Source organism: Salvia hispanica, chromosome 5 (genome assembly GCF_023119035.1).
Source record: "Salvia hispanica cultivar TCC Black 2014 chromosome 5, UniMelb_Shisp_WGS_1.0, whole genome shotgun sequence".
Classification (NCBI taxonomy): Eukaryota; Viridiplantae; Streptophyta; class Magnoliopsida; order Lamiales; family Lamiaceae; genus Salvia; species Salvia hispanica.
The window spans coordinates 24,580,149-24,606,356 of record NC_062969.1 but is presented as its reverse complement, the minus strand read 5'-3'; the positions used below and the strand labels follow the sequence as shown (position 1 = coordinate 24,606,356).

Sequence of the window (26,208 nt, the reverse complement as noted above, 5' to 3'; positions counted from 1 at the left end):
AAAATTAGATAAAGCAAATGGAAGCATCCTAAAAAAAATAAATAAAAGGTTAATTTAATTTATCCTTAATTTATGAACAATTTTTTGCATCCTAAATAGTTGTTATTTTTAAAAGCTTCCAGCACAAGTAATGGCGTCCCGATTTTTGTATCCTTAAACTAAAAATCAAACATGCAATACATTATTAAATTTATTTTTTTAATTTGGATGGAATCATGGAAGAAGAAGGGAGAAGGTATTTACCGGTGAAGCAGGGAATGTCTCTTTCATGAATAATGATTTAACCTGAAATACCAACACGGCTGCCAATTGTTGCCCGCTTTCCTACGGAATTTCCCTTGATTCAAAGCTTTGACATTTGCAGACTCTCTTGCCCTTTTTTTCAACTCTAACCCAACAATACAACAAATTTTCCTTAGTTTTTCATTAGGGGTGACGAAACAGGTAATCCACGCACTCTCGACAAATCGGGTACAATGTGGGTAATGGGTATACACCACAATAACCACATGACATCCTATATCTAAGTACAAATACCATTAAAGAAAAAATGCACAATTTTAATTATGAGAACTAAATTCCAACTAAAGAAAGCAAACACATTTGATACTTTTATCAGAGAAACAAAAAACAATAACATAGAAACCAAATTTAATATCCATGGTGATGAATATATTAGTAAGTGAATGGTGGATACTACGCAAAAAAATATTATTGACATCATCAATATATATATAGCAGCCTTATTTATAAATTATTGTGCTTAGTAGATGGTCGGTTTTCAGTTTTCACATATCCCTACCATTGATATTGCCAATCTATATGGTGTATCCAAAGGCAAAAGAAATATTTTATGTTGCTATACGACACTACAAAGTTGTGTCTTTTCATGATCGTGGGGAGAAAAAAATAACATGAACTTTCAAATCTTCTGGTGTCATGTTGGGTATAATTTTGCTTAGTGAGTGCATCACTTAGACTACTTTATTTAGGTTATTGCGAATACATAAAAGTAAATATGATGTCAAAAATAAAGAATAAGTAGGCTAATATCTTACAAATAATATTGAAGTTGCTGTAATACTATGCTAGCTTGTTAGTTTTTTTTTTTGTTATTACAATTTCCCCATAATAAGTACTCCTATATGGTATTAGGAGTATTTGACAAAACTAAAAATAAATTTTATAAATTCATCATTTTCATTGTATAGATATATAATGGGTGGCAGTATAGATAAGAAGACAAGAAGAAAATGGAGAAAAGGATGGTCAGCAAATTGATGAGTTGTGGAGAAGGTGGCTTACGAGGGTTGTCCACTTGCCATTTTCGTCAATCATTATTTCTTTGAATTAATTAATAAATTAATATTCTACGACAGTGTAAATTGGACTTTTATTTTGCCAATTCTTTATTTCTAAATAATAATTATATATGTATAATCACCAATACTGACTCATATCATGGCTTATTCTGCCCATTAATTATGCACGTTACTTGTTTACTATGTAATATATGTATGATTTGAGTAAAGAACATGATGAGTAGTGTAAGTCCCATAATTATTAGATGATGTGCTTATTTTTTATATATACTAGGAGGTGCGAGATCACAAATAGTACATTGTTATGCTTCTTAATTGGATAAAAACTTTGATATTTGAAGAAAATATTAATCTACTTAGTAAGTTATTCTAAATTTTATTATTTCTCTGTTCTTTTATCATGCATAGTAAACGATCTGTAAATAAGTAGTATGAGCCGTAACCTATAATCCTATATAATAATCTTATTAATACTGATGTTTGCTACACTTTCATCTAATTTTATGTACTATGAACTTAAAATACTTTATTCAATCTTATCTTTATTACTATTAATTTTCATAAAAGGTTAGAATTTGATTTAATTTAATTTATTTTGCATAGTAGTATACGATTTCTCTTAATCGTGTCCTCATAATTTTTAAATATATGTGGAGTGTTTAATAAGAATCAATAAATAAATTAATTTTTTTGATGAATGTATTCATCTCGAACTCATATTCGATTTCACAGCACACTTAATGTCATCCCAGTCACATTTGGTTATATGATGGGTGTCATAAATAGGCCTTCGATAAAAGTGCGCACGCAATGATGGATATGTGAGTCCATGCACTGTTTGTTAGTTGGACTTGTCTCTGATACTCCAAGATCCCATCGTGCGATAAATTGTTGCTAATTAAGTTGGATTCTGTTATTCTATTGGGGAGGAGTATGTTGCTTATTTGTATCCTTGTCGCACATTTTCACACGCTGAGCATAACTCTCAACGTTATGAATAAGGTTATACTATATATAAAAAAACATTTAAGATAAGTATACTAGTATTTATTTTGTCTTAAGTAATAATAAAAAATCAATCAGATAGCTTTCTCAAACCGGTGCTAACCAAATTTACGAAAGACTGGAAATTTCCCAGCATTCTAGTCAATATTTGGTCTAGGTTTTTCTTCTTTAAAGTATTACTACTACATATATTCATAGATTTTAATTAATCATTTTCTCTCTCAAAAATATTCAAAGAGTGGTTTGACTTTTGCATTCATATGGTATAGCATATCATGATTAAAAACGTTGGAGACCTTGAATATATATGGGACAAGATTCATAAAGTTGTCAAATTAGAGTCTCAAAAAGTCAAATAAAACATGCGTTACTCCTACTTTGTTTAGCCCCACATGCCTACGTATGCCTTATTTTGATGTGAAAATGGCCTAACTTGTTTGAGAAAAAACAAAACTCAACCATATCAATTTATAATTTATATTGATGTGGTGTCTTCTCATCTACACAAGCAATCTTAGAGCTACATTAAATGATTGGAGAAGTTAGTTGAATTTTCATGGGTAAATTCTCTACTAGATTAGACTAAAAGTGCCGACATCCGCTAATTATGTTTGATAATGAGCTAGGTTTGAATTTTATATGCACGAATTAATGTTTTGTTAAATTTATTATATCTATGAAGTTTCTAGCCGATATAATATCGATGGCGCTTTTAAATGTAGTATTAAAATTGAGTATTAAATGTTTCTGAACTGCATTTGCTAGTTTATTAGTAGGAGTAGGAAGAAAAGATATTTGAATCTAGCGAAATAATAGAGTTAATTTTTTTTTTTAAATACTTAAAAAGTCAAATTGGCAAGCATGTACAGGGTCGTATTCAAATACACACAAACTCCAGCTCTGCAAACTACCACCAATTTGAAATTAATTAGTATTTGCGTTGTTTATACGACGGCTACAGTAAATTTTATTTGGAATAATTAATTATTGGTTCTAGAGTGGTATCGTACTTTTTAAATTTAAAATTTGGAAAAGAATTGATATATGGAGTGTGTAAATTAGGTTATTACTGCCTTTACATGTACAAGTAAAGCTAGTAAAATTTTAATGTGTCGGGATTAGTTTGTTACCATTTTCCAAAAAAACTCCCAGCAAAAATAGTCCGAACTTTGAATTTGTTTTAAATATTCCAATAATTTTGAAAAAACGTCAATATGAGAATACAAAGTATAATAATCTTTTACTTTAAATTTAATGGTAACTATCTGGGAGAGGAGGGGCATATATGGAACAAGAAAATCAGTCAAATATAGTACTAGTAAATTAGTCTTTTATTTTAAATTTGATGGTAACTCTCTTATGGGAGAGGAGAGGCATATATGGAACAAGAAAATCAAATAATCAATCAAATAAATTGTGGACTTACTTTAATGCAACTTGTGTTTTCCTACACTTCATAATGCTATCCCCACATTAGGGTCCACTAATCCATGGTAAAATAAAATAATTCAATCAAACAAAAGTTAAAAAAGAATATTACTAAAAAATAATCATTTTTAAATCAACATTTTCTAAGTTATTAGGAGGATGGTTTACGTTTTAGTCAATGCTGTAAAGTCAAAATAAAGACAACTATGTGATATTATAAGGATCTACCCACCTAATACATAAATGCAGTATATTTAGTGGTCTTCACAACTACTCCACCTTACAAAATTAAATGTAGAAGTAGCCTACTATTAATTAATCAGAGTACAAACAAATATTGATCAAATATTAAATTGATCAAGATGTGAAAATCTGGCTGAATCTGATTTAGATGCAGAAATTGATAATACCATATGATGGTGAGATTCATAGTATAATTTTAAACCTTGATAACTATACTAAAAAATTAGGTTGAGTTTTGTATTTCCTTTTTATCTTGATTTATTATTGAATAAGATCTATATTGACGGTGCATTTGCGACTTTAAAAGGGACACGTGTTGAGAAGTGTCGTATTAGCTCACTCGATCCAACCTGTGGGCCAAAAAATCTGTGGGCATATGGAACTCTTTTCCATGTCTAAATAAGAACACTAATTAACTTATTATCTTGGTTTTGACTTTTGCAATACCCATTTAGCCATGTATTAGTACTAGTGCAGATTTTGAACTATGTACCGCACCTTCAGAGTTTATTTTTATAATGTAATTGGACTTTTATTTAATTGAGGTTTTTTTATTACTCCGTTCCATAGTAATGAAAGCGTTTCTTTTCGGTACGGAGATTAAAAAAATTGTGTTAGGTGAGTTAAATAAATAGAAAATAAAGTGAAAAAAATGTAAATGGTAGAGAGATGAAGAGAGAAAAAAAAAGTAAGAGAGAGTAAAGTAGATATGGAAAAATTTGTTGACTTTTACTAAAAAGGGAAATGACTCTATACTATGGAACGTGCCAAAATTACAAAATGACTCATAGTATTTACGTTTCTGTACTATTACGTTTTTACGTCTCTGAAATTATTTAGCTATTTTCAATTCTAAATTCATTTGCTACTACCATGATTCCATATTTTAACGATGTACTCATTTTGTTCATTATTAAGTTCAATTTTAATAAGTAAATGTGAAGTAAAAGGTCATTTAAACACGAAATCATACTTTTATGTTTATATATACTAATTCTATAAATAAAATAGGTTGAATTAATTTATTAAATATGTAATTTATATATCATTTATAATAATAGTAAAATGAGACTCGTATGGATCAAAATAGCAAAATAAAACTATTTTGCTGAATAAAAGGATTATTTCATCAAATACGCTAATTTGATTACCACATAATCTAATTTAAATATTACCGATTTACTTACTTCATTAGTTTATGATTAAAAAGATCCAGCTTTGATTTGGCACAGTTTTAAGAAATAATTTGAGTTGTGAAGAATAGTCAGCAAAATATGAGTCTCACTTCCATATACTAGTGCTTCATAAATTTTAATGTGAATACTAACGAGATCCACTTATCCAAAATAGAAAAAATAAACAAGTCCTTAAATCGTGGATATTAGTATAAAATAAAAAAAAATGAATTACTACTAAGACTTTGGAATATTAGATAAATAGAGATCTTGACTTTCTTCAAATTGTAAACTAGTGTTAATGCGAAATTAAGATAAATTTAATATTCCTACTACTAATTAGCATAATTTTCTTGAAACAATTTGCAGTTTTCCAATTCCTGTCACCATTAAGTCCAACAAAAAAGATTTTTTGTATTCAACATTCATACATTACTACCTAAACATTGCTGTAATACTGGTGGAGTACTATTTACTACTAAACGGGTGAAAGCTAATAATATTGCTCTATTTTCATAGTTTCACAGACATGTTATTTACTCTCTCAACCACTCAGTGTATTTTTCGATTACACAATTATACTACTCCCTATAGTAAATAATTTTATAGTAAATATTTTATGAAATATGGTTTGAAATTATAGTACTACAGTACAAGAGCATTTCCAACTAGTAAAGATAAATGAAATAGGCATATCCTCAATTTATAGAAAGGTAAATTATTTTTCAAAATAAAATAATATTACAAAATGCACTCCAAAACATAAAGGTAGAATAACTTCTTAAATGTGGTCTCTCTTAGAGCAACTCCAAAAGAAGAAGGTAAATGAAAAAGGTATATCATGTTTATACCTTCTTAAAAAGTGCAATATACATTTCTAAAAATCAATCAACTCCAAGTAGACATGCCCACGGTTCGTAAACCAGCGGTTCCGATTTTAGGAAATGTGGAACCGGAACCGAACCGTGAGGCTATTTCACGGTTCCGGTTTGAAAAACCGGTGGTTCCGGTTCCGGTTTGGGGCCGCCGGTTTTCCGGCGATTTTTACGATTTTTCACGGTTCCGAACTACCGGTTTCCGGCGATTTTTCGCGGTTCCGACTCGGTTTCACGGTTTTTCGACGGTTTTTCACGGTTCCGGTTTGGAACCCCCGGAACCAATGGTTCCGGCACGGTTTTGGTTCGTAAAATTTAAAACCGGAACCGACCCACGGTTCAAAATATGGCGGTTCCAGTTCAAGAAAAAAGTCACGGTTCTGGTTCCGCGGTTAACCGCCGAAACCGAAAACCTTGGGCATCTCTAACTCCAAGGATAAAAGGTAGTATATAGAAAGGTACATCATTTTAAAAAAATTAAATAATAGTACAAAAATATTAAAAAAACATAAAGTGTAATACCTTATCAAATACCTTATCCCTTGGAGAATGATTTTTTATGAAAAGAAGGTAAATATGGTGGTTATATGATTTTACCTCTTCAAAATGGGAAAAAGTATAATACCTTCTCAAATACCTCTCCCCTTGGAGAATGATTTTTCATGAAGAAAAAGTAAATATGATAGTTATATTAGTTTACCTCTCCCCTTGGAGATGCTCTTAGGCAATGATTTTTTTATGAAAGAAGACAAATATGATAGTTATAAGAATTTACCTTTCTCCGTTGATAAAAAGATAAAATATCTTTTTAAAATGAAAAAAATATATAATACTTTATCAAATATCTTTCTCATTTCGAGAAATATTTTTTCTTGAAAAAAAAAAATTATGATAGCTTTAAGAGTTTACCTGCTCGTTTACTTCTCCACATGAAATGCTGCAATATTGCTTTGACTGACAAGGAAATATGCCACTTGCTTTATTTACAACTAACCAGATTTTTGTGTATATTTTTTCTCAACCGGTCGATGGTATATGCAAGTAAAACGTAAATTTAGTATAGTAAAGTGAAATTTCAAATTTGGTACTAGTAGATAGATGAAATTCAGATTTATTTACCGATGAAACATTGAATTACAGTATATAAATATAAGCCACCAACCCCAAATAAAAAAGGAAAACAGTTGAAAAATACACAAAACAAATGCGAGAGAGCAAGTCTTGTGTTTTTATTATCGCAATCAAACACTTGTCTGCCAAAGTCAACGTCTCTCTCTCTCCAAAACTTGCCCATTTTTTACATTTCTGCAATCAAATGAGCTTCAACAACCAAGCAGAACTCCTTTATACTAGGAATAACAAGTAATCAATCGTTTTATTTGAAAGAATAAAATAAATGGGCAACGGCGTGGGGAAGCTGACGGTGTGCTTCACCGGAGCGGGACCCACCGCCGACCGTAGGAGGAAGGAGATGGCTTCCGGCATGGTCATATCCGACGATCTGGGGCATTCCTTCTGCTACATACGCCCCGAATTGGCCCGCCTCTCCTCCTCCAAGGTCCACTCCGACTCCGACACCACCACTTTTAAGTCCATCTCCGGCGCCGCCGTCAGCGCCAACACCTCCACGCCTCTCTCCACCTCTCTCCTCGACGTCTACTCCTACAACAGCATCGACCGCGCCTCCGCCTTCGAGGGCTCCACCTCCTTCGCCTCCATCCCTCTCCAGCCCATTCCCCGAAACCCCTCCACCCACTCCGGCCCCTTCTTCCCCGTCGAGAGGGGATTCATGTCCGGCCCGATTGAGCGGGCCTTCATGTCCGGCCCCCTCGACAAGCCCTCCTCCGATCAGTTCCAGCGGAGCTACTCCCACGCTGGATTCGCCCTGCGCTCTAGATCCAGGAAGGTCTCCCTGCTTCGGGCCCTTCGCCGGGCCTTCTCCAAGGGGATTTCTCGTGGCCACAACTCTATTGTCGCGCCGATCAAGGCGATGCGGGAAAGCGATTGGGTTGTGGGCGCGGAGAAGCAGAACGAGCTCACCGTTAATAGCAGTCTCAATTTCAGCAGTGAATGCAGCTTAGATGATGACGATTCAATGGAAACTCAGAATTTGCAGTGGGCTCAGGGCAAAGCCGGAGAGGATCGAGTTCATGTCGTCGTCTCCGAGGAGCATGGATGGATGTTCGTCGGGATTTATGACGGATTCAACGGCCCCGATGCACCCGACTATTTGCTCTCCAATTTGTATGCTGCTGTGCATAAGGAGCTCAAGGGCTTACTCTGGGATGATAATAATACTAATAGTAATAATAGTAACAACCCTGATTCCTCATTGATAACCGATGATCCGACAGAGGATCCGAATGAACAAGTCTCAAGAGATAGGACTAAAGATGGATGCTCAAGATGTGTGGGGCAAGAAAGCTACCCTAGTGCAGATGGTGATGTGGTTGGGGACTTGTGTTATAAGAGAAAGAGGGGCAGGAATTCGAGACACAAGTACCGTGGGGCAGCCAGGAAATGGGAGGAGTATCAGAGGGCGTGGAGGTGTGAATGGGATAGGGAAAGGTTGGAGCTTGATAGGAGGTTGAAGGAGCAGCTGAGGTCGAAAGCAGCTGGGGCGGCTAACCATGCTGATGTGCTCAAGGCTCTATCTCAAGCCCTCAAGAACACTGAGGAGTCCTACTTGGATATTGCTGATAAGATGTTGATGGAGAATCCTGAGCTGGCTTTGATGGGCTCTTGTGTTCTTGTGATGTTGATGAAGGGGGATGATGTGTACGTGATGAATGTGGGCGATAGCCGGGCTGTTCTGGCTAGGAAGAAACAGCCTGATCTTTGGAGCCAGGATTTGGAAAGGATTAATGAAGAAACACTATATGATCTTCAGGATTTTGATGATGATGATGATGATATGACTAACCCTCAACCTAGCTTAACTGCTTTGCAGCTCACCATGGACCATAGCACCTCTGTTGATGAGGTATGATCCTCTCTTTTATGGTCTTTCTAAATCTGATTAAGCCTTTTTTGTTGCTTTATTGGTTGATTGATTGTGGTTTTGCAGGAGGTTGAAAGAATTAGGAAGGAACATCCTGATGATGCTTCTGCTGTGATGAACGAGCGTGTTAAAGGTTCATTGAAGGTCACTCGAGCTTTTGGTGCCGGCTTTCTCAAACAGGTATGATCTTTATGAGCATATTCTTAGTGGTTACTTGATAAAGCACCATTCATTTCATTATCGTGCTGTGTACTTGTTCTGCATCCGATCCTCGTAGAGCGTTTAAAATGAATATTGTGTTGTTCCTTTTGGTTTGTGTGTGCCTTTTGCGAGGCAGACGCGAAAAGGATGATCTGCTTTATTGCTTTGCCTGTTGGAATCTTATTGTGGGGAATTGGATGGATGGCAATTGATGAAAAGTAGATTATTGAAATTTAGTTGAAGCTAAATTACATGAATGGAGTAGATGAGATTCGCATATCTCTCTGGATTATGGTGAGAAAATGAGGGGAGCTCTTTTGAAATGTGCCTGGCAAAGAATCTTCCTTGCTTTTTAGGAGTAGTGAAATTGACTGCAACTCCTTTTGGGGATAAACTTTTCTTATTCTTTACTTATTCATCTAAACTCTAGTCTATTAATCAGTTACTGCCACTTCAATTGATTCTGATGTTGGCTATGAATACGAATATTGTTATTGCAGCCCAAGTGGAACAATGCGCTTCTTGAGATGTTTAGAATCGACTTTGTTGGAGAGTCCCCGTACTTAAACTGCTTGCCATCACTCTACCATCACCACTTAGGGGCGACGGACAGGTTCCTCATACTCTCTTCGGATGGCCTTTATCAGTACTTCACAAACGAAGAGGCTGTAGCTGAAGTCGAGCTTTTCATTTCTTGGGCACCAGATGGCGATCCTGCACAGCATCTCGTTGAGGAATTGCTATTCCGAGCAGCAAAAAGAGCTGGTATGTGCTGGTTTCACCAAAAAGAAAAGACATGGTTTATTTGTTTATCATGGAAAACTAAAGCTTCCTTTTGTGGCTATGGATTTCAGGCATGGATTTCCATGAGCTACTGGAAATACCACAAGGGGATCGGCGGCGCTACCACGACGATGTTTCGATAATAGTAATTTCTTTGGAGGGAAGGATATGGAGATCATGTGCATAAGTTAGGAAAATTTCTTAAGTAGAATAATATGCTCTTTATTCTCAAAGTCGTCATCCAGGTACCCAATTTTGTTCACTTTTCTATGCCTAATCACCTTTCTGTATTAACAACTAAGCTCTGAGAATTAAACAAGAACTTAGTTGTTCTTTTTGGTTGGGGTGGTGCTGTTTGTAAAGGTTAAATAATCATCCTCTGTCATAGATAATTGTAATCTTTCAAATAAATGCAAAGGGATTCTTTTGTTCATATCTCTACATTTTGCCCCTCTCTAATTACTGGTTTTATTCATATGGATGGAATATCTTGTTGATATCATTGTAGTCTTTGGATGATAGAGGTAGGAAAGGGGTTGGGCATGTATTGTAATTGGAAGTAATGAATGTTTACTCACTAACAGCTAAGTGATTGTAAATTGGGGGAGTAAATGCAGTGTAGGTGGGGAGGTTGGGATTTGAGTGGGTGTGAGAGGCTTGACTATTATGTTGTCATTAAATTTTGAACCAAGATTTTGTTAGAGAACTAAAAGTCGTAGCTGAATTATGAGTAAACTAAGCAGTGGGAAAGGACTTGAACCCATTTTGTGGTGGTAGCAATAACATCACAATCGCATTCATTAAATGATCAAGTCAGAAATTGCACAAATTAAACAAATCACATTTATGACTGTTTTGAACCAAAAATATGAAAGTTGACTTTGATTTCGCAGTACATGCTACGCTCACAAGTCACAACAGAAGAGCCTTCTAGAATAAAAGTATTTATGGTGTACTTTGTTTGACACCACTTTAAATATTCAGAAAATTATGGCAAATAACCATTTTTTATTAAGGGCTTATGTGTGTTATTTAGTCGTAGGAGATATTTACAACAAAGTTTATCACGGAAAAATGCTTGAAATTTCAATAAAAATAATCTTATACTCCCTCCGTCCCGCTTTAGGAGTCCCGGTTGATCAATTTTGGACGTCCGCTTTAGGAGTCCCGGTTGAGATAAATTAATAAAAAAATGCCTACAAAGTGTTAAAAATGGGTCACAACATCCACTACAACTAATAAAAAAGTGTTAAAAGTTGGTCTCAACATCCACTACAATATTTATTTATTGGACACTCAATTAAAAGTGAGTCCCAACATCCACTACAATATTTATTTATTACACACTCAAACACTTTTTTCTTAAAACATGTGTCCGACTCAACCGAGACTCCGCGGGACGGAGGGAGTACTATAATCAATGAAAGTACTATTGCAGTTAGATTCAGAATTGATGATCAAGGAAATTCAAACAAATTGACCATGAGATGGAAGCTTTATTTATGACGTATGTATATTCAATAAAATGTTTTGCACGTGCCATGGACACCCGTGTGTCACGTCTTCAAGAATGTTTTGAAAATAAGAACTTAAATTTTGAATTCCATGCCTCGTGATCATATTAAACTTTAGATTCATATACTACTCCATATACACTGGAATTGCCAATGCCTACGTCATTTTTGGAATTTTAATCATGTGAAATTCTAAAATTTGGAATTATCATTGTTTTGGTTTGTTTATATTTCCGTCGCATTTGGTCGAAATTTGTCATTTATTAATAAGATTCAAGGTTATAATTCATATTTAACAAATGGAGTACTAATAGTAATAGACTAATTTTTAAAAAGAAAACGTTTCGCGCTATTAAACATATCGATTTATTATTAGCTTGTTATGTACTAGTAGTACATAACAGATATTTATGATAAATTTGTATTTTGTTTGTTTCACACTATAAATACTAACAGTTGAATATAATATTTTACAAAATATATTAAAGAGTAAAACCAAAACTGGTCCTGAACATATGCTCATTTTATGATTTTGGTCATGAACATTATCTTTTGAATTTTTTGGTCTCAAACATTTCAACTTGGATCACAATTGGTCTAAAGTTAACTATTCCGTCAAATTTTAACTGTCAACGGTTTTAATCTCGGTTTTGACCAAATTAAGGGTTAAGTAACACAATAAAATTTAGCGACGGAATTAGCGACGGAACGAATCCGTCACTAATTGGGATATTGGGAGATTCACGACTGCGGCGCATTTCATCAAACACCTTGCCTTCATCCACATGAAGACCGGTGCCAAGTTCATCGTTCTCCACCACTGAGCGCCGGCGGGGCCTTCATCTTAACCTTCGCCTTCACCCTCTTCACCATCAGGGACGCCGCGTGCAGGACCTCCGCCGCAGCCGATCGAGAATTCCAAATCCAGCCTCCCCAACTCCGTCTTCGATGTGCTCCTCCACTACGCTGCCCTCATCGCCTCCTCCACCGGCTGCATGTCCGGCGACGAGCTGAACACCGTCGCCGCCGTGCTCCGCCGCTGCGCCGCCCCCTGCAACCTCCTCTTCTTCGGGCTCAGCCACGAAACCCTACTGTGGAATTCCCTCAACCACAATGGCCGCACCGTGTTCGTCAGCGACAGCGCGTACCTGGTGTCGAAATTGGAGGAGAAGCAGCCGTTGATATGTTCACGATTGCTCTGTTCAAACTCTGCTCAGTTTCTCCCAATTAGTTACGGATTTGTTCCGTCGCTAAATTTTACTATGTTACCTGGTCAAAATTGAGATTAAAAACTTTAATCGTTAAAATTTACGGAATAGTTAACTTTCGATCAATTGTGATCCAAATTGAAATGTTTTGGACCCAAAAATTCAACAGATAATGTTTAGGACCAAAATTATAAAATGAGCATATGTTCATAACCAGATTTAGCCTTTACTCTGTATTAAATTTTATCTCGTATTTTTAAAATTTTAAATAAAGGAACACTAAAATTTTATCTTGTACTAAAAGATAAACGAACACTAAAATTTTAACAGGATTTCTTCTCAACGTGTGTTACTGACTCTAACTGCTCTGATTTTTCCGACGGCTCCCTTTGACCTCGTCAAGTCGCGATATCTTGTAGGGCTTAGTAATGGACCAAAGTTTCCAGGCCTTGTTATGGGCTTGGTAATGTTGTGGTCGCATCAGCTGCTCCAATGATGGAAACAAGGTCAAGCTCGAACTTCAAACCACCTAATCTTTACTATTGTTTTCAATTCAAGTGAATTTTTTTTAACTTATTGATTTAAATTATCCTATAATTGTGATCAACTTATTATATTAGGTGACACTGCATCAACTTGTTAATTTCACAAATGATCACCTCTCGACGTGCTTAAAAGACAATTCACACATATTTGGGTATTTGACATAAGTCATTCCTCAATGCCTCAATCTCAATCAAGTGGGGGCCAACCGTATGAATATGTTACAATAAACTCACTTGCAAACTAATAATACTACATGCTTTGATCATTTTCCCAAATCAAATAAGCAAGCCGATGTCTAACAGGTGACAGCATCAGTCATCGAGGCTCAACGGCTTGTCAAGCCACTCGTCCTGAGGCGCTATCCTCCCGGAGCTGCGCCCCAATCTCCCGATCCCCTTGAAGCTGCTACTCCCTCCACTCGACCTCCTAGATTTCCGAGGCTTTCTCAAGTTTCCATCCCGAGAAGCTATGGCCACCAGTTTGACAATGCTGCTCCTGCAAAAAGGGCACACCGGAGCACAAGGGGACAACGTGGCCTGGTTCAGATTGGGCTTGTTGTGGCAGCACAGTGCAAGCGTGCAATGCGCACACATGGTGTGCCCGCATTCTTGAACTTGGATGGTGCACGCTTCCTCAAAACATATGCCACATACCTCCATGTCGCTTGCCTCTGATAAACTGTCGGCCGCACAATCTGATGCGCTTTCCTTCTCCCGGTTGGCTTCCATCAGAGCACACTCCAAGAGGGCCTTTGCCTCCCCGGTCAGCTCGCTCATGAATTTCAAGTATGACGGCCACACTAGAGGCTCCGCGGATGATGGATTTAGCAGAGCTGCACACCCTCCATGCTGTTTCCTTAATGCTACTACATATGGTATTTTCCTATATCACATTAATCATATTAGATTTAGACCTTCCAAACCAATAAATGGAGACAAAGAAATAGATGATCCTTGATGCACTGATGCATCATTCATATTTACAAAAGTTCCAATGGACTATTTAGCAAAACCAAAGAATGAAGAGGAGTGTACCCTGAGGCGTCTCTTTGAAGGCGATCAGCGCCCCAAGCGAGCAACTCCCTTATGCAATCAAGAGAACCACTTCTTGCAGCCAAATGAAGAGGACTACTTCCAGGGAAGCTGTGCAACAATGAATGCTAGAAATCAGAGAAAGTAGTCATAATATCATCAAAGGGAAGACCGAGAAAAGATATATTACCCGTATCCACAAGTTGAAGCACAGACAAGAGCTCCATTTTGCAACAATACGTGAACACATTCAGGGCGCCTCTGGCGTGCAGCTAAGTGCAGCGGTGTTGCTCCTTTGTGGTCTCTAACATTCACAAAACGAGAGTATCCCCTGCAATAGTACTTACTTGTGTTCAATTTCAAGACTATTACCATCAAACATCACAAAATTAGTCTAGACGGTTGCCTACCATGAAGCCGCCACCTGAGAGCTACGGGCTGCAGACAGAATAACTTCAACACAATCTGAGTGACCATGGTATGCAGCATGGTGCAAACAGGTTCTTCCATTCACTGAATCAAACATCAGAATCTGACCCCAAATATTCAATATTAGCCATATTTTCATAAATATAAGTATAAGATATGTAGATTGGACATACATAGGCTCCTGCTTCAATGAGCTTGGTCACGCATGAGATCTTGCCATGCATTGCAGCCAACATCAAGGGAGTCTACATACATCATAATCATTAATACAGATCAGTAATGAAGAAGTAATAAAGGTTGAACATTTGTACTAAAGAATTCCTTGTACAAACACAAAACATAAGGCTAACGACCTGTTTATTCCGATTCAACAAATCCGGCTGCATCGATTGCTCCAGAAGGAATGAAAGGACCTAAAAGGAATAACCGTATCAATATTAAAAAAAATGACTAAATCCAAAAATAAAAAAGTAGTTCATTCACAAAGTCAGACCTGGATCTGGCCATGGGCAGCAGCAATATGTAAAGCGGAATTGCGATCATACACCGTAGAATGATGAATGAGAATTGGATCCCTTTCAAAAACTGCCTTAACAGTCTCCAAATCTCCCAACTGAACAGCAGCAAACAGCCCCTGCTCTTGACTAGGCTTGCAACTCAGCCCCTGACCCATTGTTGTTGTATCAACCACGGCGGAAGAGGAGGAGCCGAGGAGGTGCTTGATCAGATAGACTGCTTTCTTTACATTGGTTATAATATCAGCTGCAAAGGCCAGAAATTAGATATTTTGGTGCAATTTGTTGGATTGCTTACGAAATTGACTGTTTAAACAAAATTAAATATGTGCAAGTCAATGATGTATTGTTGTTGCTACTTGTCCCAATTCCACTCTTTGAAAGGGAGTGATGGATAAGATTGACCAACTGCAAGTGGTTCCAGTTTGATGCATATGCACATCGTTACATACAATTGAACAAGCTCATTATTTTGTTGCCGCTTTTACTTAATTCAAAACAATATTTTTGTAATCACTCGTTAGATACAAAAATATCTTTACGGCCCTTGGTTTAAGCAATCGATTATGTATTGACTTTGCACATTCACTAACCCAATCTGTATTAAATGATCCACAACTTTAACTATTGGCCTTTCAATTCTAATTAATTATTGGGTACTTGATAACTATACTAACTACTAAAAACATGATACTACTATTATTGTTCATCAACCACTACAGCTAATAGATTTCTCTTTATTCCAATTAGAAGCGTTTATACAGTGAAGGTTCACATCATCAAATTATACTGAATTAAATGTATATGCACACACACGTACATTGTTGTATAGTACCGAGAAAGAAGTCTGCGTCTTCATATAATAACGTGCCAATATATCATAATTTTTCTTGAAATAATACAAGATAAATTATTAGTATGTCATTAGGACTCATTTATCGTTCAAGATCAATTATTCATAATTATTAACATAGTGTTACATATGCTAGTGGCCTAGTGGTACATGTGCTAGCTAGACCACCTCCGACAGTTTATACACATCATTATTGTAAAGTTGATTAGCTAGTATATATTTGAATGACACATGTTAAACTAGAAATGTCAATTTCAAACCCACTTAATTTTGGGGCTATTCCATTGATCTCGCGCTCTTCTTGTTCGATCGAATCGAGTCAACAAAATAACTATCAAAATAGTCATCTTTAATAAAAGAAGTTTTATTTTTTGGGTCAATCCATCAAACCAAAAAGTGTATCAAAAATTATTTATATCTTGATAATTACTAATTGGTATGATATTTGAAATAAGATTTTTAATTGAATTGATATAAAAATAATTATAAGAAGAAGACGGTGATGAGTCATGTTATTCAAATTTCATTAAGATTTGTTTCATAAGTTATTAATTGAGGAAATGATAGTAATAAAAAAATTACAATTATTATTAAGATTTAATTTATTAACATTATTCATAATTTTAATACTTATATTTAGATTGTATTAATAAGTTACTGTTAAACGATATCATAATAATAACAGTAATAAATAATATAATAATAAAATTTATTACTATATCTATTATTATTACTATTACTATTACTATAACGATATAATTATATTATGATTTCTAATTTGAAAATTATACTATTAAGATTTTCTTAATTAGTATAAATAATAGATACTACTCCATTAAATATCTAAATATGTAAAAAAAAATTAAATTTGGATAAGAATACTTAATCAAAAGTTGGTGAATAAGAATCCTAAAAAATTACATAGTATTTTAATTATTTTTAAGATACTTTTGAGTTTTCTTAATTTAATCAAAATTTATAAATGAGCATTTCAATTTGAAAATCAAGAAACCAAATTACTCCTCTTTTTAGGCAGAGTCACTTGCCACGCGTGACAACCTAGGTAGTACAAGATTTCAGCTTCCATTTTTCATCAAAAGAAATGCCTCACTCTCGTTCAAATTTCCAAACTTCATACTAGGAGTGGGTAGGTACGATATACCTTACTGAAATCACCATACCGTATACTTTATGGTAAATATCGTATTCGAAAAAATCATATCTTTACCTTACCAAAGTTTTCGATATACCGAACTTCGGTATACCTTATTTTTGGTATGACGAATTTTCATACTGATATCTGAACCTCATTTTCGGTATATCGTACCAAAGTTCGGTATACCTTACTTTTGCGGTATAGTTGAATTTCAATATCAATAAAAAATAGAAAATTGGAGTTTTTAGAATATTATTTATATTTTATAATTTTAAAAATAAATTAAATATAATTTATTCATAATTATATTTATATTTCACAATAGATTTTATAATTTATAAATATATAAAATATATTTTATATATAATTGTGTTTATATTATTGTGGTATATACCTTAGTTTACGGTATATAACGAATTTCGGCATGCAGCGGTATACCGCGGTATTTGAAAATTCATACCGTTACCTTACCGGAATCTTTCAGTAAAGTATCGTACCGTACCGAAAGTCACGGTATACCGAAAATTCGGTATTTTTGATATTTTTTCGATACGATAAGACCGTTATTTCGGTATGTCGATATTTTTCTCCAGCCCTACTTCATACATAGTCTAAATTGACTCTACCAAACAAAGTTTTATGTAATTGGACTCCTAATTCATTTGCATTTTCAACCAGAATTACAGTACTACTACTAAGTATATTCTTGGCTATTGCCAAACGATGCTTTCTTACAATATTAGGCGGAAATAAAACAAGTCGGCACTTCTCTTATCCATGCTTTAATTCAACTAAGCTTATACACAATAAAGGCTTGTGTTTTTTTAGTACTATTTTATTGTATCTAATATTTAATGATTCTAATCGTATGTATGAAGCTAGCTGAAAAGGATAAAAGTTGGTAGAGTTTGATTCTTCAACGGAATATATAGGTTACCATGAATATAAAAAGATGCTTCTTATCCACTTAAACGAAAAATTTTCGACTGGAGTTAATATGGTTTCTAAATGCTTTGCTACATTTCCGAAGTCACGGCCATTTTATCAAAATAATCTGAAACTATATATTAACCTTAATTAATTATGATCATATTTAAAAACTAAATTTGTAAATAAAATATCGCGCACCTCATTGCCGAAGGCCCGTCATTTTAGTTGACAATATTTGACTTGATGGATTTTGAAAAATATAGTAAAAATGTGAGTTAAAAAAGTTAGTGAAATGTAAGTTTTATTTTTATATATTAATTTTATAATAAAATATGAGTAAAATGAGTTAGTGGAATGTGTGGTCCATTGCCAAAGTAGTAGTATTACTAGAAGGTAAAGGTGACAATTAATTAGGATAAAAAGAAAATTAATGTCAATTAATGAGGGAAGGGGGGAATAGTAAGATATTTAACGGCATATAAAATGTAATATCTCATATAGTGGTAGATGTTTTTTTAATGTAATTTCTTTAAGAGTTTATAAGTTTTAAACTATTTGGTTAAACACAACTTAACAAGCTACAGATATTTTTGAGTTAGAAAAATGAATTAAAATTGCATAAAAATTAGTAGGGTATAGTATATTGGTAATACCAAATCATGGAGTAGTATAATTGTTTATGGTAGTACTAGAGTACTATAGTTCGGCCAAACACTGTCTTAATCCTAATCCTATTCAATATGAATCAAGTATGAACCTTAAAAACAAAATAAATCACATCTTTCGTTGTGACAAAATAGAACAATTGTGTAATCAAGACAAACAGAAACGTAAAGAAACACAAATTCGCGTGGTTCACCAGCGTTGTGTTGGTTACATCCATGGGCAGAAAACGGAGAACAATTGTATTCAGATTGTTAGATTACAGAATTATATGACATACTTCTATATAAATGGGCATATGTGCGACGAGCTAGGCCCAATAAGACAATTAGGGTTAAAACAAAAACATAGCATAGCAAGACCTCCGTTTGGCTAGCGGCAAACACTACTTATTCAAGGCATACTAACATCTTTTATAATTTTCCGATCAATTTTATATCTATTCTCATACTGAATCAATTGTGATATTTAGTTAGTTTAGTTTGCTCAAAATGATATGAGAAGTTAATAGATTGTGTATAATTTAGAACGGTATTTTGATTTTATACTCAATTGACAAAACAAAGAAATAAACAGAGCATGATAGCACAATCTTTGAATGATACTCCGTTAAAGAAGAGATTAAACTCGCATTACAATACACAAAAGAAAAATGCAAGAGACATGTAAATGAGTGAAAGAGAGAGAGAATATAAATATGAGGCAAACAATTTGTTAAAACACACGAAGGACAATTAATGGAGACCGGATATTGCTTTATGGTAGTCCGGGCTCCGGGGCGGGGGCATCGGATTTATGGTAGTCTAGGACGGCATACACAGTCTGAGTAATGGTGAGGGCAAAGAGAAAAATGGCAGCAAAGATGGATAGGGTGACCCATGTGTTAGCGAAGTAGGTGCGCTTAGCATAAGCTATACACCCCGGCATCGTTTTCCGGTAATACTTGGCCACTTCCTTTTGCACGTCCTCCAATTTATGATTTGAATCAATACATATGTCTTTGGACAATGTATTGAAAATATCTGCGACACTCTGATCGCTGCACACCGTGTACTGCATGATGTGGTGCTTGTGCAACAGGCTCACGTCTTTGGCGGTGTCGATCAATCTGTCCATGAAAAACACATAGGCTGTCACGTGAAATCCCTCGTTGTAGTTTTCTTTGTCTTCCTCAGTCAGACACCTGTTCACATGGAACCACTCAAATGCCATCACGTTTAGATAAATAGTTTTGGTGGCGTCGTCCACCAATATCGGCGGAAGCCTCAGCTTTCCTTTTCCTTTGTGGAATGAGATCTGGTCCAAGTAACGTGACCCACTTTCCATACACTGGAACTGGATCCCGGCTTCCGCCAGGTCTGTTGCTGGCCGCATGTGAAATTCATCATTCTTCTTCTTGGTGTCGTCCGCCGATATCGACGGAGGCCTCAACTTTCCTCCACCGAATGAGATCTTGTCCACGCAGTGGCGGATCCAAGATTTCCGATCTGGGGTGCCATAAATAGTTATAATATTATATGAATGATTCTTTGAAGTATAGCAACATATATTATTTTGTATGAAGAAATCATATTTTCAATTATCTAGGCAAAATTTAGTTGTTTTATAAAATATAAAAAGTTAAATATATTAGAAAGAGTAAAATATTTAAAATGCATTAAAATAAATTAAATTGTTTTGCAAGGGATTAGGAAATAATAAAGATAAAATAAATGCATGATAAGAGAATGCCACTACTAGCACTTTGTTTTAGGGGTACAATCGTACCACTTTATTCTCACTCACCTTTCTCATCATTCTTGTTGTTGTTGATGCTTGTAATACAATCTCGTACTGGGGGTACACTCGTACTGGCTTCCGCCGGATTTGTTGCTGACCGCATCTGATATTCCCCATTATTCTTGTTCTTCGTCTTGTTGATGCTATTAATACAACACACTTTATCCATGCACCTACGGCTACCTGACACTTTACTTCCTTTCCTCCCCAGCGAGAGCAGGCTTCTCCGGTAAACATCCAATATATGCAAGCTGTTCTTGAATTTGGCTTTGTTGTTTCCGTCAGACAGTTCAAAAAAATTGAGAATGCTATCTGTTACATCAGGATAAGTATCCTGCGAACAAGTACAACACTAATTATTTATCATCCCATTCCATCATAAGTAGTAGTAGGATTTAAAAAAAAGTCTGACCTTCTTGCAGGCAACTTCAACTAATTTGTTGAGAACCCGAAGAGGAATCTGATTCTCCAGCATGAGCATGTCACGCTTTAATTGCGGCCCGAAATAGATGAGTCCATATTTGCTGAAGACTGGATCATTGCGTGCATAGCTGGGATCCTTGTCACTGGAGGAGGTCCGCAAGAGCTCCAACAAAAAACAACCATCAATGACCATCATCTTGAGGAAGTCGCTGCACTTCAACTGGGGGTGCTGCTGGTACGCATTCTTGAGATCCTGCAACATAGGCGTTAATGCATTCACATACTCATGGAGAGGCTTGTTGGACTTATCCAGGAACACTCGCAGAGCACGCTTCTTGTGCTCCTCCATCTCCTTCAACTGCACCTTCTTCTTCTTGTGGTGGTATGGCCCGATCGCCACCACCTGCGGCTGGTACGCTTTTTCCGATAGCTTCTTTAGACTCAATGGAACCCTATAAATTGACATGCCTTTCCATCGCTTGAATTCCACCTTAGATCTCTGCTTCACCTCCTTGAATTCCTCTTCCATCTGCCTCACCCAATCTTCTTCATTAACTTGGATTATGCATTCTTCCCTTCCCATCTTGTTCTCCATTCTTCACACTCACACTCTGGATATATCAACAATTTAGTACATCTATGCATGCATTTGAAATTGAATACATGTATTTATGCACCAAAACAGAATAAATTAGCTCTCCTCAACACGCAACACTCAACCCTTTGTTTAATTGTAATAGTTCCTAGCGTGTGGGTGTGGCTTGTGATTTATGGAGCATCCCATCTTCATTTTGTTAAACTAATCCATGCCAAAGGCAAACTATTTTTAATAATTAATTGGCATGGGGAAACCAATATGCTTTAATTTGTGAGACTGCTTTACTCAAATGGAATTCCATCATTAACATGCAATATTACTTTTGTGTGTGGTTTCCCAAAGTCATGTTTTTATATAGGATTAAGGCAGAAACAGAACAATTTTTGTGCTTTTTTTAATAAAAATATTGAAATCGTATATATGCAAGCTGGAAAGGATAAAACATATCAGTAATGAAGAAGTAATAAAGGTTGAACATTTGTACTAAAGAATTCCTTGTACAAACACAAAACATAAGGCTAACGACCTGTTTATTCCGATTCAACAAATCCGGCTGCATCGATTGCTCCAGAAGGAATGAAAGGACCTAAAATGAATAACCATATACATTCTATATATATAAAAAAAAATGACTAAATCCAAGAATAAAAAATAAAAAAGTAGTTCATTCACAAAGTCAGACCTCGATCTGGCCATGAGCCACAGTCACATTCCCTTGCCACACGTGAGTAGTTACAAGATTTCAGCTTCCATTTTTCATCAAAATAAATGCATCACTTTCGTTCAAACTTCCAAACTTCATACATAGTCTAAAATGATTCTACCAAACAAAGTTTTATGTAATTGGTCTCCTAATTCATTTTCATTTTCAACTAAAAATATAGTACTACTACTGAGTATATTCTTGGCTATTGCCAAACGATGCTTTCTTATAATATTAGGCGGAAATAAAACAATTCGGCACTTCTCTTATCCATGCTTTAATTCAACTAAGCTTTATACACAATATAGGCTTGTGTCTTTTTTAGTACTATTTTATTGTATCTAATATTTAATGATTCTAATCGTATGTATGAAGCTAGCTGAAAAGGATAAAAGTTGGTAGAGTTTGATTAGTCTTCAACGGAATATTTAGGTTACCATGAATATTAAAAGATGCTTCTTCAACATCCTTATCCACTTAAAGCTTAAACGAAAATTTTCGAATGGAGTTAATATGGTTTCTAAATGCTTTGCTACATTTCCAAAGTCACGGCCAATTTATCAAAATAATCTGAAACTATATATTAACCTTAATTAATTATGATCATATTTAAAAACTAAATTTGGAAATAAAATATCGCGCACCTCATTGTCGAAGTCCCGTCATTTTACTTAAAAGCATACAAATAATAAGTAAGAGGTGTCTAACTAATTAAGCTTATTTCATGTAATAGAGTTTATAAGCTCCAATAGATTATACTCCCTCCTGCTGTTAATTGGCAATATTTGACTTGATATGGATTTTAAAAATTGCAGTTAAAAGTGAGTTAAAAAAAGTTAGTGGAACGTGAGTCTTATTTTTATATATTAATTTTATAATAAAATATAAGTAGAATGAGTTAGTGGAATGTGTAGTCTATTACTAAAAGTAGTATTACTATAAGGTATAGGTGACGATTAATTAGGGACAGACGAAAAAAGAAAATTGATGTCAATTAAGAGCACTCCCAATGGGGGTGGCGAAAATCCGGCGATAAATCGCCGAACATCGCCGGATTATCGCCGGCCGTTGTGGTGAAAACGGCGATAATTCGGCGATAATGTTACCGTTTTTTCGCCAACCGGCGTTTTATCGCCGGACTATCGCCGAGCGATCGCCGGCCATTGTGGGCGACGCTCGGCGATAAATCGGCGATATTTAAATTTTTTTTTTTTTCGGCCCAACGGCTATTTTTACATCCCACCCCTATAAATATTTCCTCCACTTCCTCCATTCATCACCCACAATCTTCATTCTCTCCATTTTCAATCTCTTCTCCCAATCTTCAATCTTCATCAAATTATGAGCTTTTGGAAGAAAAATTCCCGCTCGGGTAAGAGTAAGGGTAAGGGGAAAGAGTCGAGTTCACAAATTCCCAACATGGATGAAGCAAACGAGCAGTGGATGCACTCGTTGTTGGCGATGGGTTCTCCTCCCGGCCAACTTCCATACGCGGGTCGGTCTCCTTTGCAGACTCCTCCGTAAGATATTTTAACGGCTTATAAAATGTAATGTCTCTTATAGCGGTAGATGTTTTTAATATAATTTGATTAAGAGTTTATAAGTTTTAAACTATTTGGTTAAACATAAGTTAACAAGCTACAGATATTTTTGATCAGTTAGAAAAATGAATTAAAATTGCATAAAAATTAGTAGGGTATATATTGGTAATACTAAATCATGGAGTAGTATAATTCACCAACGTTGTGTTGCTACATTCATAGGCAGAAAACGGAGAACAAATTAATTCAGATTTTTTTTAGATTACAGCGTTATGTGACATACTTGTACATACATAGACACACAGACGACGAGCTATGCCCAACAAGACAATTAGGGCTTAAAACATAACAATACTTATTCAAGGCATACTAGCATCTTTTATAATTTTTCGATCAATTTTATCTATTCCAATACTGAATCAATCGTGATATTTAGTTAGTTTAGTTTGCTTAAAAGGATATGACAAGTTAATAGATTGTGTACGATTTTAGAACTGTATTTTGATTTTATACTGATTGACAAAGCAAAGAAACAAAACAGAGCATGCGATAGTACAAACTTTGAATGATACTCCATTAAAGAAGAGATTAAACTCGCATTACAATACAGAAAAGAAAAATGCATGAGACATGTAAATGAGTGAAAGATATGAGGCAAACAATTTGTTAAAACACACAATTAATGGAGACGGGATATTTATGGTTTATGGAAGTCCGGCGGTGGGGGTGGGGCATCGGATTTATGGTAGTCTAGGACGGCATAGAGAGTCTGAGAAATGGTGAGGGCAAAGAGAAAAATGGCCGCAAAGATGGATAGGGTGACCCATGTGTTAGCGAAGTAGTTGCGCTTAGCATAAGCTATGCACCCCGACACTGGATTCCTGTAATATTCGGCCACTCTCTTTTGCACCTTCAACAATTCATTGTCCGGATCGAGACTCATGTCCGTCGAGAATGTATTGAAAATATCTGCGACACTCTGATCGCTGCCCAACGTGTACTGCATGATGTGGTGCTTGTGCAACAGGCTCACGTCTTTGGCGGTGTCGATCAATCTGTCCATGAAAAACACATACGCTATCACGTGAAATCCCTCTTTGTAGTTGTCTTTGTCTTTGTCTTTCTCATTCACGCACCTGTTCACATGGAACCACTCAAATGCCCTCATGTTTAGATAAATAGTTTTGGTGGAGCTGTCCACTAATATCGACGGAAGCGTCAGCTTTCCTCCATCGAATGATATCTGATCCAGCTGAGATGACCTACCTTTCACACACTGGATCCCGGCTTCCGCCAGGTCTGTTGCTGACCGCATGTGATATTCCTCCTCCTCTTCCTCTTCATCATCATCATCATTCTTCTTCTTCATCATCATCATCATTCTTCTTCTTCATCATCATCTTCTCCATCTTCTTCTTCTTCTTCTTCTCCATCTTCTTCTTCATCTTCTTCATGATGCTATAAATACAATCTCCATTTAACATTCCCCGCACTATTTTCCTGCACCTACCTGGCCCATTACTTCCGCTATCCTTGAACGAGAGCCAGCTCCTCCGGTAAACATCCAATATATGCAAGCTGTTTTTGAATTTGACGTTGCTGCTTTTGCCAGGCCGCCTAAAAAACTTGAGAATGCTATCTGTTACATCAGGATACTTATCCTGCAATAAATAACACTAATTATTTATCATTCCATTCCATCATAAGTAGTAGTAGGATTTAAAAAAAGTCTGACCTTCCCGGCAACATCAACTAATTTGATGAGAACCCGAAGAGGAATCTGATTCTCCAACATGAGCAAGTCACGTTGTAAATGCGGCTCGAAATAGATGAGTCCATATTTGCTGAAGACTGGATCGTTGGGTGCATAGCGGGGCTCCTTGTGACTGGAGGAGGTCAGCAAGAGCTCCTTGATGCGGAAGAGCTCCAATATGAAGCAACCATCAATGACCATCATTTTGAGGAAGTCAGCGCACTTCAACTTGGGCTGCAACTGCTGGTAGGCATTCTTGAGATCCTGCAACATAGGGGTTAATGCATTCACACACTCATCGAGAGACTTTTCGGACCTAGCCAGGAATACTCGCAGAGTACGCTTCTTGTGCTCCTCCATCCACCTGCGGCTGGTAGGATTTTTCCGATAGCTTCTTTAGACTCAATGGAACCCTATAAATTGACATGCCTTTCCACAGCTTGAATTCCTCTTCCATCTCTTCTTCTTTGATTGGGATTATGCATTCTTCCCTTCCCATGTTGTTCTCCATTCTTCACACTCACACTCTGGAT

General features: G+C 35.8%; 5 protein-coding genes across 7 annotated transcripts; 1 reads left to right on the top strand and 4 right to left on the bottom strand.

Moving 5' to 3' along the window:
• Positions 1-7,245: 7,245 nt before the first annotated feature.
• Positions 7,246-10,466, top strand: LOC125188931 (probable protein phosphatase 2C 4). Its single transcript, XM_048086032.1, has 4 exons — positions 7,246-9,031; positions 9,116-9,229; positions 9,751-10,015; positions 10,105-10,466. The coding sequence occupies exons 1-4, from the start codon at positions 7,445-7,447 to the stop codon at positions 10,218-10,220; spliced, it is 2,082 nt and encodes a 693-aa protein (XP_047941989.1). The 5' UTR covers positions 7,246-7,444; the 3' UTR covers positions 10,221-10,466.
• Positions 10,467-13,423: 2,957 nt separating this feature from the next.
• LOC125191158 (putative E3 ubiquitin-protein ligase XBAT31) lies at positions 13,424-15,553 on the bottom strand. 2 transcript variants are annotated; one of them, XM_048088646.1, is made up of 8 exons: positions 15,255-15,553; positions 15,115-15,174; positions 14,935-15,006; positions 14,743-14,864; positions 14,523-14,663; positions 14,336-14,443; positions 13,955-14,183; positions 13,424-13,796 (listed from the first exon to the last, which is right to left on the bottom strand). In XM_048088646.1, the coding sequence occupies exons 1-8, from the start codon at positions 15,432-15,434 to the stop codon at positions 13,728-13,730; spliced, it is 981 nt and encodes a 326-aa protein (XP_047944603.1). In that variant the 5' UTR covers positions 15,435-15,553; the 3' UTR covers positions 13,424-13,727. The 2 variants fall into 2 exon arrangements, with proteins under 2 accessions (XP_047944603.1, XP_047944602.1); XM_048088645.1 differs by having other exon boundaries at positions 13,424-14,183; positions 15,255-15,547.
• A 3,890-nt stretch (positions 15,554-19,443) lies between these two features.
• LOC125191157 (putative UPF0481 protein At3g02645) lies at positions 19,444-21,818 on the bottom strand. Its single transcript, XM_048088644.1, has 3 exons — positions 21,070-21,818; positions 20,664-20,991; positions 19,444-20,365 (listed from the first exon to the last, which is right to left on the bottom strand). The coding sequence occupies exons 1-3, from the start codon at positions 21,673-21,675 to the stop codon at positions 19,635-19,637; spliced, it is 1,665 nt and encodes a 554-aa protein (XP_047944601.1). The 5' UTR covers positions 21,676-21,818; the 3' UTR covers positions 19,444-19,634.
• A 2,667-nt stretch (positions 21,819-24,485) lies between these two features.
• On the bottom strand, positions 24,486-26,141 carry LOC125191403 (UPF0481 protein At3g47200-like). 2 transcript variants are annotated; one of them, XR_007171100.1, is made up of 3 exons: positions 25,658-26,141; positions 25,189-25,583; positions 24,486-25,058 (listed from the first exon to the last, which is right to left on the bottom strand). XR_007171100.1 is itself a non-coding variant. In XM_048088955.1 (2 exons), exons 1-2 carry the CDS (start codon positions 26,033-26,035, stop codon positions 25,275-25,277), a joined length of 687 nt encoding a protein of 228 aa, XP_047944912.1. In that variant the 5' UTR covers positions 26,036-26,141; the 3' UTR covers positions 24,486-25,274. The 2 variants fall into 2 exon arrangements, 1 of the variants encoding a protein (XP_047944912.1); XM_048088955.1 differs by having other exon boundaries at positions 24,486-25,583.
• On the bottom strand, positions 24,620-25,237 carry LOC125189695. Its single transcript, XM_048086946.1, has one exon. It carries the CDS (start codon positions 25,235-25,237, stop codon positions 24,620-24,622), a length of 618 nt encoding a protein of 205 aa, XP_047942903.1.
• Positions 26,142-26,208: the final 67 nt, after the last annotated feature.